The following is a 13,931-nucleotide window of genomic DNA, read 5'->3' as shown; positions in this document are numbered from 1 at the left end:
TGACCAGACTGGAGGACCAGCGTGGTAAGAAACGGTGGGCACTGAGCCAAGCCAGCCGTGCCCAAAAGTGCCTCGTCCCCCACAAACGAAGGCCAGTCTGAGGGGCTTGTGGCTGTGATGGCTGCTGACTGAAGGTCCCGAGGCATGAAAGTTTTATTTGAAGGGTTTTTTGTTTGTTTGTTTTTGTTTTTGTTTTGTTTTGTTTGTTTTTTTTGAGACAGGGTTTCTCTGTATAGCCCTGGCTGTCCTGGAACTCCCTCTGTAGACCAGGCTGGCCTCGAACTCAGAAATCCACCTGCCTCTGCCTCCCAAGTGCTGGGATTAAAGGCGTACGCCACCACGCCCAGCTTATTTGAAGGTTTTATTTATTTATTATTTATATGAGTACACCGTAGCTGTCTTCTGACACACCAGAAGAGGGCATCAGATCCCATTACAGGTGGTTGTGAGCCACCACATGGTTGCTGGGAATTGAACTCAGGACCTCTGGAAGAGCAGTCAGTGCTCTTAACCATTGACCCATCTCTCTAGCCCCCATGAAGTTATTTAAAAACAAAAAATCTAAGTCCATGGGCCAGTGGGCAAGGAGGTAGCCTAGAGCTCAGGCAGAGGGACTTACTACTGGGATAAAAGTAGGTGTGTGACACTCCGTCTTGATCATAAAGCCGTGGTCCTAGAGCTGCAGCATTTGCACTGGAAAACTTGTTCCTGTGGCTGTGGTCTCGTCTAGCACACAGCCCCATCACCTCTCCCTGCACACACGCCTCTCCCCGTACATGAAGCCTCCTCTTCTTACTGCTTATGCTCCCCGGGACCTGATCCCTTCCCTGGAATCTCAGCTCCATCAACTTGAGAGGACTTTGTTCCCATGTCGTGATACCTATAACCTGCTCGATACTGTCACATTCTTAGATAATCGGCCAGGTATGGGCCACACTGCTCTTTCCAGTTGAAGGCCACAATCACACATACTAACAGTAAGTCATTCTTTTTAGTCACTAACGAGTTTCTCAGATAAAGCCAGTGACACCCACACAGCATAATCAAAGGCACTTTTTAATGAGCACCAGCCTCACATCTGTCTAGTTTTAATTATTTCTGTCTCTCTCATACCACACCCCTGCCTCATCAATACATGTCTATGTGTCTAATACACACATGCACATCAGACTCACCATTCTGTGACTCTGTATACACAGAACCGACTCACTACTCTGTTTCTTGAATACATGCCTCATATAGATGTTTCACCAGCCGCCCACACTCACAAATCCTTCCCAGCCTGTCATACGCACATACATACTCAGCCACACCAGCTCGTCACACTCAAAATCACAAACCAGTCTGCCTCCATCTGAGTCACAGTGACACACACTGAGGACTCCATCCATCTTCTCTCAGATCCACATGGAACAAGGCCAGGTGGAGGCGCTGCGGGACAGGTCTGCCCAAGGAGGGGCGGTGGCCCTCCCGTGGCTGTCGCTCGCTCCGGACTCTGCCCGGGCCTGGGCGGCGGCTGCAGCCGGGAGGGCGACGTGGAATGGCCACGTGGAGCCGCCCGGGGGAGGGCCGGCTGCGGGCAGCCGGGCGAGAGCGGCGCGGTGCCTATAGAGTTCACGAAGCCGGAGCCCCAGTCGCGCACAGCGCCGCCGCAGCAGGTGGGTCAGACTCCGGCATGGGCCAGGGCTTAGTGGGCGGCGGGGGCACCGGGTACCTTGGGGGTAAGGGTGGAGACCTTCTACTGGCGGTTAGGATGCAGAGAGCACAGTCCTCCTCATCCCCTGAGGCTTGGACTGGGCTGTGGAGGTGGCCCTGGCCTCCTAGGACCGACCACTAGGGTCATCCCTGAGATGCAGATAGAGGAAAGGTGGAAAGCTTCCGAGGCCCCTGGGTTTGATGATAGGTCCAAGAGTCCTCCTGGCCGGCAGCGGTGTTCTAGTAGCTAGCCAGGGTTCCACCTCATTCAGTAGATGTAGATGATTGAAGGACACTGTCCGTCGTCATCCAGCTGTAGGTGGCTGGTCTCAGGCTAGCTCAGATGTGTGCCCCTTTGACTGTATAGCTGCGGTCATTTAAGCCTCCCCCTCCCTCGACCGGGACACTAAGGGCTAAATCAAGGGAGATGACTCGATTCAATAACTTTTCCACTTACTTAGAAATGGAATGGATGCCCTTCATGGTACCAGCTCCTGTCCTGAAAAGATTCAGGAGGGGCGTTATGGCTATTCGTCAGGGATGCTGGGAAAGAAATGTCTCTGAAATGAGAAGCCGTTTGACATAAGCCTCCAAAGACCCCTGCAACATCGTGAAGCATCTGCTGGCCCTAGATTAACCTAGATTATCTCACTGTACCATCCCTAAGACCCTAGGAAACCTCGTTATCTTAAAAATGAAGACCCTAGGGCCAAGGGAGGTTAAGACACCTGCCAAGACCACATAACAGTGCAGAGTCAGAGGCTGACCAATGGTCCAACCTCAAGGCCAAAGTCTCCTCCTGTGAGCTAGGGCAAAGGCTTAAAGAAATTGAAGGCAGAAGGTCATTGTGGAAGAGTGTGTGTGTGTGTGGTGTGTGTGTGTGTGTGTGTGTCTGACTCGAATAACTTCGCTGAGCTATATGACAACTGTTAACGAGCAGGTACAGAAGTTTTCAGGTATTTATTACGGTAGTTATGTTTATGCATGTTATAATTATGGAAAATGGCTAGGACCATTTTTATTTTATTAGCAGTTGTTCAATGGCCATGCTATTTCTGTTACAAAAGCTCTTACAAGTGCTTAACTTGATGTGAGTATGGGTAAGTCATATTACACACATCCCGTGGAAGTTTGGCTTAAACAATGGCAAGAAGCATCGAGAAAACTAAATTAGACTCCAAGTGCCCATGCAGTGCCTTTAATTTTTGAGGTAATTAATTAAATAAATAAAATTCAGACTGCAACTGAATGCTAAGGTTATCAGGAAGGTCCATCCTGAAGGTGAAACGGGTTTGGAAAAAAACAAACAAACAAACAAAAAAACAAAAAACAACAAAAACAAAAAAACAAAAAACAAACCCTGAGACTATTAAGTAAGAAAACCTAGTGAGCTGCCATTGGAAGCAGTGCTGGAGCACTGGAGGGTGAGACAGAGATGACACCATACCTGAACGCATGGGTGAGGACATGGGTGTGTGACGGTGAGAAAAACAAAGAGCCACCAAATGTCTTGGAGTTGCTGGGCGTGGTGGTGCATCCCTGTAATTCTAGTACTTGGGTCATGAGTTCAGGGTTATCCTCAGCTACATGATAAGTTGGAGGCCAGCCTGGGATACATGAGACCCTGTGAGATTTTTAATTAATTAATTAATTAATCCAATAATTAGTTGAGACAGGGTCTCTCTAGTCCTCAGTGTTCTGGAACTTGTTTTGTAGGCTAGGCTGGCCTGGAACTCAAGAGATCCACCTGTTTCTGCCATCCAAGTATTGGGAATAAAGGCATGTGTTTACTGTTTTTATTTTGAGTGTGTGTGTGTGTGTGTGTGTGTGTGTGTGTGTGTGTGTGGCCTGCATGTATGTCTGTGTATCACTTGTATACAGTGCCCTCAAAAGGACATAGGAGGACAGAAGAGGGCCTCCGGTCCTCTGGAACTGGAGTTACAGATGGAGGTTAGCTAACATATGGGTACTGGGAACTGAAACAATGAATAGATTTTGAGCCCCATTGTTTTTTTAAAAAAAGATTTTGAAGGAACCAGCAAAATGGGTTGAGGTACTTGCAAACAAGTCTGGGGACCCAAGTTCAAACCTGATATCCCACAAGGTGGCAGGAGAGAGCCAATTCCCAAGAGTTGTCCTCTGACCTCCACAGGTGCACCCTGGCACACACTGGCCTACACTTAAGCACACATAAACTCAACAATAAAGTAAACAATTAAAAACTGTTTCTGAAGCAATGGAGTTCTATCAAAGGGATGCTTATATGATGTGTGTATAAAGACAGTACCTCAGGCTACGACAACACACACACAAACACACACACACAGAAGGAATTCACTATCCGCTGCTTCTGGGTTCTGTCCACTATACACACTAAATAGTTACCTATGTAAAGGACTCACAGGACAGAGGACAGTGACTGATTCACATAGGGAGGGTTCAGAATCATCATTGATTTCTAGATCCCAGAGCAGAAGTAGTTGATAGTTTCAAGACAGCTACAGCAGGACAACAGACAGCAAGGCCTGGGTGGCTAAGTAGGTTCACTCTTACAAAGCCAGCTCTTGCATGGCTGGCATTTGGAGTATTAAGATCACTTAACAGGCCACTCAAAACCTAGTGGTTTGGATGCAAAGATAGAGGAGAGCCTGAGTTCCCACCGCACCCCAGGTCTTCAGAAGGGCTCCAGATATGATGGATGTTCTCCCACTAGTGCTTGCAGATGGTCTCAAGTTGCCCAGCCCCAGGCTCGCTGCAGCTGCACGTGCAGAGCAGGATGAAGGCAGCGCCAGCCTTGTCTCGCTCCTCCTCGGCAGACTAGATGATCATATTGATGCTTTAGTACCAGCTGGGCGATGGGAGTCCTCTATAGGTTAAAAAGCAGTATCATGCAGAATCGTGCTCCTGGGATTGCAGCAGGGCAGGAGACCATACAGGGAGACACCGTTTCGTCAAGACAACCAGAGCTAGGTGTGGAGGTGCATGAGTTGAATGCCTGTTCTTGGGAGCCTGAGACAAGAGGATTTCAGTGAGTCGGAGCTACGTGAGTTCAAAGCTAGCCTGTGCTACACAGCAAGACCTTGTTTCATAAAACCACCAAAACAAAACAACTTAGTAGCTTCAGATGATAACCTTAGCTTTTCTCATGGATGCTGTACACTAGGCAGGGCAGTGGAGACCAGCTTTCTTCTATTCTACTGTTGGTTAGGACAGCTGGAAGGCTCACAGTTGGAGGATATTCTCACACTTGTCTGCCTTGGGGGCTAGGGAGGGGTTTTTTTTTTTTTTGTTTCATTTTGTTTTTGTTTTTATTTTTGATTTGGTTTTGGTTTTGGTTTTTGAGACACAGAGAGACTGAGATACTACCTGGACCTGGCAGTTTTCTCAGCTATCCTAGTCACCTGGAAGCCAGCCACTAAGTCCAAACATGTAAGAGGAGGTGACTTAGACTCCAGGGTTAGTGGGAAGGAAAGTAAGAACAAACAGTAGACATGGGCCAGCAAGATGGATGGCAAAGGCCTTTGGCCGGTGTTTGATCCCCTAGACCTAACTGGTGGAAGGAAAGAACTGATTTCTGAAAGTGGTCCTCTGACCTCCACTGAGGCACACATGCCCACAGACAGATGGACACATGCATGCACGTGCATACACACATTTATACACACACCACCAACAACAACAACAATGCCAACAACAAAATAAGCAACTGTTTTGGGGACCCCTGCAGTCAGCCTAATGAGGGAATGGATTAGTGGGTGAGGGGACTTCCTGCTGTTTCAAAACTGCCACCCGTTTGTCATCAGAGCTCTTCTAAAAAGCAGCCTCAGAGGCTAGTCTAGATTACAAGTGTTGACAGCTAGCTCTGAGGGATTTAAATTACGTGAGTCTCAGGAACAGACAGGAGGAAAGGACTGACTTGAACGACTCAGGTGGGAAGGCCAGGAGGGAAGATGTGTGTGAAGCCACCACAGAGCAACCAAGACAACTTCTGGAAGGCAAGCACCTCATCTCATTTAGCTACAACTGTGGCCCCAGGGAAGTGCTCTGTCAACCTGCATTGCAGATGGAGACCTGAGACAGGGAAAGCACACAGCCAGTGAGAGGCAGGGCCTTCAGTTAGGGTCCTCACACTCCACCTTTGAGTTCTCCTCCTTTTCCTAGCAGTTCTGTATTTCTGTGTTCCTTTCTTCCTCTCAGTCAGGATCTTACAGCATTGCCTAGGTTGGCCTTGAACTCACAACCTCAAACCCCACCCCATCCCCGCCCCTCTGAAGAGCTGGGATTATAGGTATGTGCCTCTGCACTTGGCTTCTGTTTATCTGTCTCTTATTTAAATATGTGTCTCTTTTCCTGATTATATAATTTTGTAATCCTTAAGGAGAAAAAGTAGTTTGATCTCATACCTTCAGCTGATTGATAACTAAGAACTTAAACAGTAAAGAGATGCACTGGAGAGATGGCGCAACAATTCATGGGACCTGTTGTTGCTCTTGCAGAGGACCTAAAATCAGTTTTCAGCGTCCACATCAGTGGTTTTCAAGCTGTGGGTGTGATCCTTTGGGGGTCAAATGACCCTTTCACAGGGGTCATATATCAGATATCCTGCATATCAGATATTTGTATTACAGTTCATAACAGTAGCAAAATGAGTTATGAAGTAGCATCAAAAGCAATTTTATGGTTGAGGGTTGATAAGTTATTCTCTCCAGATGAAAATGAGCCAATTCAAGTCAAATTAAAGTACATAAGGGCAGGTTTATTGGAGGGTGGCTCTCAGGCAGATTCACTGGTCCCAAAAAAAACCGGGGCTAGGGAAGTTGCCCTGGGGAAGGAGACAGAGGGGAAGGACAGAGAGGAAAAAAAGCAGGCTTGTGCATGAAGGGAGAGAGAAAATGCAAAGGGAGGAAGAGAGGTAGGAGAGAGAGAGAAAAGTGGGTGGGGGATAGAGAGCTCGGAAAACATCAGCATTATATGGGGAGGAGCTTCTGGGGGAGGGGAGGCCCAGCCCCTAGGCTGGAAAGTTCACAGGAGAGGGCAGGGTATACCAGCCATGCCTGTAGTAGGTAGGGACTGAGGGATGCTGGGAGAACATGGAGCTCAGGTCTGTGTAAAATATGCACCTCAGCAATTTGTCCTGGGTCTGAATCAAAACAGGGGCAGTACAACATGAGAAACTGTATTAAAGGGCCAGCATTAGGAAAGTTTGAGAACCACTTATCCACATGGTGGCTCACAACTATCTGAAATTCCAGTTCTGAGGGATCTGATATCCTCTTCTGATTTCTTTGGGCACCCAGTACACATACACACATGCAGACGAAACACTCACACATACTACATACATACATACATACATACATACATACAATACATACAATACAATACATACAATCTTTTAAAGTATTTTATTTATTTATTCATTCATTTATTCATTTATTTATTTACTTGTTTGTTTGTTTATTTTATTTTGGGTTTTGGAGACAGGTTCTCTCTGTGTAGCCCTGACTGTCTTAAAACTTTTCTGTAAACCAAGTCGGCCTTGAACTCACAAAGATCCACCTGCTTCTGCCTCCAGAGTGCTGGGATTAAAGGTGTGCACTACCACCACCCAGCAAAAGAATATTTTAAAAATAAGTAGCCTGGCAGTGCACTTTCAGTGGTAGAACATTTGACTTGCAAGCATGAAGGCTTGGATTTGGCCCCCAGCAATGAAAAACAAAGAAATGAATAGCCAGACATGATAGCACAAGTCTGAAATTCCAGCACTTGGGAAGCAGAGGCAGAGGGATATGGGGGCAACCTGGGCTACTTAATAAAAAATGTGTATTTGCATTCTATAAATTGTACAGCTGCCTTCCACCCATGCTGGCCCTCTTGGTCTGTGTCATTGGATTTCCCATGTGTGTTAGTCATTTTCTGCTACTGTAACAAACATCCAAGACAATCGACTTATAACAAGAAAAGATTTACTTTTAACTCTTGGTTTTGGAGGTTTTAGCTCATAATCAGTTGGTCTGGCTGCTTTTGTACCCTGCCTCATGATGTTTGACTGGGTGGATGTATGTACATTGAGTTGGGTGTACATGTGTGTTTGGTGTGTGTGTGTGTTTAGGGTGTGTGTGTGTATGTGTGTGTGTGTAGGCCAGAGGCAGATGTTGAGTGTATTTCTCAACACTCACTCTTCAGTTTTGAGACAGGGTTTCTCACTGATCCTGGAGCTCACTAATGGCTTAGCTGGCTGGCCAGTGAGCCCCAGGGACCCACCTGTCTCTAGCTCCCCTCCCCAGCCCCTTCCCCTGCCCCCCTCTTACAAGTCCGCTGGGGATGGGATCTCAAGTCTTCATGTACAGCAAGCATGAAGCACTTTACTGACTGGGCCGCTGCCCCAACCCAGGATCAACCTCTTAATAGGTTCCACCCTGTCCCATAGTGCCAAGCTGGGTATTGTATCTTCATGTTTAATACACGGGCTGTTAGAAGACAACGCAGAGCCAATGACACTCCATGCTACCCTCTTTCTGGTCTAGCCCAGGGTCCACACATGCTGACATTCTCCTTCTGACCTCTCTGGCAGCAGGCCCTCTCAACCATAATGTGCCCCTTCTTTTCATCTTAGAGGCTGGACCTCATTCTTATCCTGGAGACTATGCACACAAACAGTTCTCAAGGTTGCCATCTAGTCCCCTAACCCCTGCTACCTGCCACACAGGTCTCGAGGGCAGCTCTCTTTTCTACACTTCCTCTCTAACCCTCCAGAAAGGAACAAGGCACCAATCTGTAGAGCCTGGAGTTCTGTTTAGCTCCTTGGAGTTTCTGTTGACATTTCTACCTTCCACTTCCAGCTGCGGCATCCAGGTGGCCTCCAAACTCTTAACTGCTGCCCCTATTCTTTGAATTTCCTTGATTGTTCAGATCCCCAGAAGTCAGGCATAGTGCTGTGGGGGAGTAGAAATGGGTGGGTCCTTCAAGTTCACTGGACAGACATTATCTGAACCGATGAGGTTCAGTGAGAGATCCTGTCTCAAAAGATCAAGGTGGCTTGGCAGCTACAGGTACTTACAGTGCAAACCTGGGTCCTCGAGTTTTATCTCTGGAACTGATAAAAACAAAGACTGCACAGAGTTGTCCTCTGACCTACATATGCACACATCACCACAATATTTTTTTTCAATCATTGAAAGTTTCTTATGATCAAGGACAGTGATCAAAGAAAGATAGCCCATGTCACCTTCTGACCCTCACAAGTCCATATATCACATGCGCACACACATTACAGTACAGAGAGGGGGAGGGAGATGGACACACACACACACAGTGGAAAAAACAAGCACAGGCCTGTATCTGTGATAGCTTCATCTTTTTCTAGACTTTCACTCTGATGCTTCTTGCTCAAGGCAGCTCAAAAGGTGAACATTTTGCTTATCTTCCTGTGAGCCAGGAGCTTACCGGCTCTACCTCCAAACTCTCACAGAACTGACATCCACCCTGGACATGGATCTGAACCTTCCTAGGGTCACAGACATCTCAGAGAATCCCCTGAAAGCTACAGAATATTCTTTAGAAAAATCAAGTGATGGCTGAGTTTTAGGTTCAGTAGAGGAGAGAGCCTGACCCTTTGCTTGGACCACCAAACATCTGATTATATTTCTGCACAGAGATGGTTTTTTGGGGGGGGGGGTGGCTCAGATTTGGTGGGCTTCTATCTCCTTGGAAACTCACATATGTACATACCCCTGGGACAAACCTAAAAGCTTTATGCTTTGTGTTATAAATTGAATCACTTTGCATTTGACTACTTCCATATTTCCATTTCCAAATATGTATAACATAGAGACAGCCAGGTTGGTTTTGAACTCACAGTCTTCCTGCCTCAGACTCCTGAGTGCTGGGATCATGGGGCATGTGCCAGCACACCAAGCCTCAGTAGGTTTTTCATAAATACAGACTAACAGTCCATCTCCCTCTTAGTCTCTTTGTATACGTTTTCATCTTCAGTGAGTCCCAACATCCTAATCTATCCTTTTACTAACTGTAAATAAAGTGGTCTGCCCTAGAGCAGATACACTTACATAGCACTTAAGTGGGCCAGAGGGACATAAGGAGGAGCCCTCATACCCAGAACTGTCTCCTACAGAGCACTTTATAGACTGGAGCAGAATATATATGTGTTCTTACATGTAGGACTTATCTTTTTTTTTTTCCATTTTTTATTAGGTATTTCGCTCATTTACATTTGCAATGCTATACCAAAAGTCCCCCATAGCCACCCACCCCCTCTCCCCTACCCACCCACTCCCCTTTTATGGCCCTGGCGTTCCCCTGTACTGGGGCATATAAAGTTTGCGTGTCCAATGGGCCTCTCTTTCGAGTGATGGCCGACTAGGCCATCTTTTGATGCATATGCAGCTAGAGTCAAGAGCTCCGGGGTACTGGTTAGTTCATAATGTTGTTCCACCTATAGGGTTGCAGATCCCTTTAGCTTCTTTGGTACTTTCTCTAGCTCCTTCATTGGGGGCCATGTGATCCATCCAATAGCCGACTGTGAGCATCCACTTCTATGTTTGCTAGGCCCAGGCATACTCTGACAAGAGACAGCTATATCAGGGTCCTTTCAGCATAATCTTGCTAGTGTATGCAATGGTGTCAGCATTTGGAAGCTGATTATGGGATGGATCCCCGGATATGCTAGTGTCTACATGGTCCATCCTTTTATCTCAGCTCCAAACTTTGTCTCTGTAACTCCTTCCATGGGTGTTTTGTTCCCACTTCTAAGGAGGGGCATAGTGTTCACACTTCAGTCTTCATTTTTCTTGAGTTTCATGTGTTTAGGAAATTGTATCTTATATCTTGGGTATCTTAGGTTTTGGGCTAATATCCACTTATCAGTGAGTACATATTGTGTGAGTTCCTTTGTGAATGTGTTACCTCACTCAGGATGATGCCCTCCAGGTCCATCCATTTGGCTAGGAATTTCATAAATTCATTCTTTTTAATAGCTGAGTAGTACTCCATTGTGTAGATGTACCACATTTTCTGTATCCATTCCTCTGTTGAGGGGCATCTGGGTTCCTTCCAGCTTCTGGCTATTATAAATAAGGCTGCTATGAACATAGTGGAGCATGTGTCCTTCTTACCAGTTGGGGCATCTTCTGGATATATGCCCAAGGACTTATCTTGTGTTCCATGGAAGGTGGCCCATGGGTATTCATAGTCCTCCCTGAGCAGGCATCTTTCCTCCTATGCTGAATGGTTCCACATGCAAGGAGGGAAGTCATTTCTGTCTGAGCCAACTGACCCCCGAACACTGGCAGACCCCCTGACTCTCCACTTCTGTTCCTAGCTCCAGTTTCCAGCAGGATGTTCCAGTGGCTGATGCAAGCGTTGATGCTGCCACTATTGCTGCTCCCTTTAGGTCGAGCTGCTCCCAAGGATGGAGTTGCAAGGTAAGAGGATTAGGAAGGCAGGGCTGGGGCAAGGAGAGTTCTGGAAAGATGTTAGGACTCTAGGGGAGCCAGAAGCCTGAAGAAATAGTCTCCATCATCTCCAGGTACAGCACCCCAAGTAGGGCCTTGGTGCATGCTTGTAGAACTCTTTGCAGCCAAGAGTTCAGCTCTAGCCCAGTGTGAAGCATCAGAAGGAAGCCAGAAACACAGACAGAGACTATCAACTTAGAATAAGACCTGACACTGGGAATGCCAAGAAAATGGGTCGTTAGCTTAATATCTCTGACTTACTAGGACTGCTTTCTTTTTTTTTAATTATTTATTATTATAAATGCGTACACTGTAGCTGTCTTCAGATACACCAGAAGAGGGTGTCAGATCTCATTACAGATGGTTGTGAGCCACCATGTGGTTGCTGGGATTTGAACTCAGGACCTTCGGAAGAGCAGTCAGTGCTCTTAACCGCTGAGCCATCTCTCCAGCCCTAGAACTGCTTTCTTACAGTCAGTATGTGCATTGGGATCATGGGAAAGTGGAGCGCTGGCAACAGTGACCAAACTGTCTGGGACAACTCCTGTCACTTCTGGATCCCAGGGTGATGTGGGCAAACAGTAGCCACATGCAGAAGTAGGAATACTTGAGATTCTGGGCAGACATAAAGTCTGGGCTGGCATCCATACCCTCTGTTTCAAAAGGGAAGAGGCATGATGTGCCAAGGAGCAAAATGGGTCTGTAGAATCCTGGGCACTGCTACCAGCCTCAGGAGGACCATAAGAAACCATTCCGTCTTGGCACACACTGGACCATCATCTTGGGCCTCTATCGTGTGTCTGCTATGGCAGCCTCAACCTCACTAGGCATTTTCTTTTTTAATTTTTTTAAGACTTATTTATTTATTTTATGTATATGTGTACAGGCACAGATCTTTAGAGACACCAGAAGAGGGCATCAGATCTCACTACAGATGGTTGTGAGCCACAATTACAGGTTGCTAGGAGTTGAACTCTCAGAAGAGAAGCAAGTGCTCTTAACCACTGAAACAGCTTGCCAGTCCCTTCTTTGTGTTTTCTAAAGTTAACTAAGGCACCTGAGCTGCAAAACAACAGTTTTAGGGATTAAAGTTCTGTTTCTAGTGACACTCTAGCTTTTTCCCTACAGCCTTTTCTGGGAATTTGGAGGGACATCTCCCTTTGAGTCTTGAGTCTGGGGAGAAATCTACCAAGTGGCTGCTAAGCTAGGCTATGGGCTGCTGTTTCTCTCCTGTTCTAGGTTGGACCCTGAGGTACAACAGCAGCTCACACCCAACCCTTTCCAGCCAGGCCCTGAGCAGCTCCGGTGAGTAAGTTGGGGGCTTTCAGCAGGCATTAACTGGACAAGTGACAGGTCACAGACAGGACTCTCCCTGCTGACTTCCCACTTTTTCAATAGACATCTGCAGAATTATCTCAAGGGACTAGAGAAGATGGAAGAGGATCCTGAGCACATGGACCGGGAGCAAGGTGAAGGCCTGGTGCTGGGAGGATACAGGAAGGGACCTGGGGCTGTGTGGCTGCCCTGTGGCTTCTTGCTTTCTCTAACCCAGATTCTCTTCTGTAGTCCTGCTTTCGCTCTTTGCTCTTCATGACTATGACCAGAATGGACAGCTGGACGGCCTGGAGCTACTGTCCATGCTGACAGCAGCTCTGGCCCCTGGAGCTGCACACTTTCCCATCAACCCGGTAAGCGCTCCTGGAAATCGTGAGAGACTAGCAACTTGGAGCTTTGGTCCTTTTCATCATGACTTTTGGTAGACTCCTGGTAAAAGGGAAGCTCAGATCCTATGTGGCAGGGATGAGGCTGTTGGAGAGCGGCTGGGTTCCTGAAAACACCTCTGGTAACTGTTTCCACAGGTGATCCTAGTAGTAGACTCGGTGCTCGAGACTCAGGACCTGGATGGAGACGGGCTCATGACTCCTGCAGAGCTCATCAACTTCCCAGAAGTCCCCAAACACACAGAGTCCCTTCCCCCAGCTCTCCAGGAGCCACAACCTGCTGGAAGTCAGCCACTTTTAGCCAACAGTCCACTGCAGTCAGAAACCCAGCAGTCCCTGGGGACTAAAGAAATTAGGAGCCAGGTAGAGGCCAAGAGGGCGTCCTTGGAGCCTGAACAGGAGGCTGGACATCAGACAGAGGGAAAAGTAGATACCCTAAGCCCTGAAGAGGAGGCTAGGGGACAGGCAGAGTCTGAAGGAGATGTTCCAGGTCCCAGAGAAGGTGCTGAGGAACAGGTGGAGATCAAGGACAATGAAGGAGAAGCCAAAGAACTGCTGGTGGAAACACTGGAGAGCCTAAACACTCCAAATGAGGCTGAGGCTCATAGCATCCAATTGGAGAACGATGAGATATGAGCCCGACGGCATAGGCTCAAGCCCCTCAGAATCTCAGTGCAGAGCAGAAGCATGGTGTTGAATATGGTGGGGTTAGAGCCACCTCTGACATGGGGACGGTGGTGCAAGCTAGTAACCCCAGAAGCATTGAGAGCTCCGGGCTAGCCTAGGCCACATAGCAAGTTTGAAGCCAGGCTGGGCTACTGCGTAAGACCCTGTCTTGATGAGGGGGAAAAAAGCACTCCCATGTCTCCTTTCTGGCTTCAGTGGAAAGTAGGACTTTCTGTGCAGCTCAGGGAGACCATAAGCTGAGAAGCAGCTTTCAGGCCACAAACAACCAATAAAGAACAGAACAAATCTGTCTCCACAGCCATGTGTCCTTGGTCCAGCCTACCCAGATCCTTCCCCTCAGAACACAAGGGTTTGG

The 13,931-nt window shown here is 47.4% G+C and overlaps 1 protein-coding gene across 2 annotated transcripts; it reads left to right on the top strand.

The window, feature by feature from the left end:
• The first annotated feature begins 1,535 nt into the window (after window positions 1-1,535).
• On the top strand, window positions 1,536-13,873 carry Cgref1 (cell growth regulator with EF hand domain 1). 2 transcript variants are annotated; one of them, NM_026770.1, is made up of 6 exons: window positions 1,536-1,658; window positions 11,036-11,138; window positions 12,408-12,473; window positions 12,567-12,637; window positions 12,735-12,856; window positions 13,028-13,873. In NM_026770.1, exons 1-6 carry the CDS (start codon window positions 1,541-1,543, stop codon window positions 13,523-13,525), a joined length of 978 nt encoding a protein of 325 aa, NP_081046.1. In that variant the 5' UTR covers window positions 1,536-1,540; the 3' UTR covers window positions 13,526-13,873. The 2 variants fall into 2 exon arrangements, with proteins under 2 accessions (NP_081046.1, NP_001153621.1); NM_001160149.1 differs by having other exon boundaries at window positions 1,589-1,633; window positions 11,042-11,138.
• Window positions 13,874-13,931: the final 58 nt, after the last annotated feature.

The sequence above is a fragment of the Mus musculus genome, chromosome 5 (genome assembly GCF_000001635.26).
Source record: "Mus musculus strain C57BL/6J chromosome 5, GRCm38.p6 C57BL/6J".
NCBI classification, from domain to species: Eukaryota; Metazoa; Chordata; class Mammalia; order Rodentia; family Muridae; genus Mus; species Mus musculus.
The sequence above is the reverse complement of the archived record's forward strand: the minus strand, read 5'-3'. Positions and strand labels throughout refer to the sequence as shown.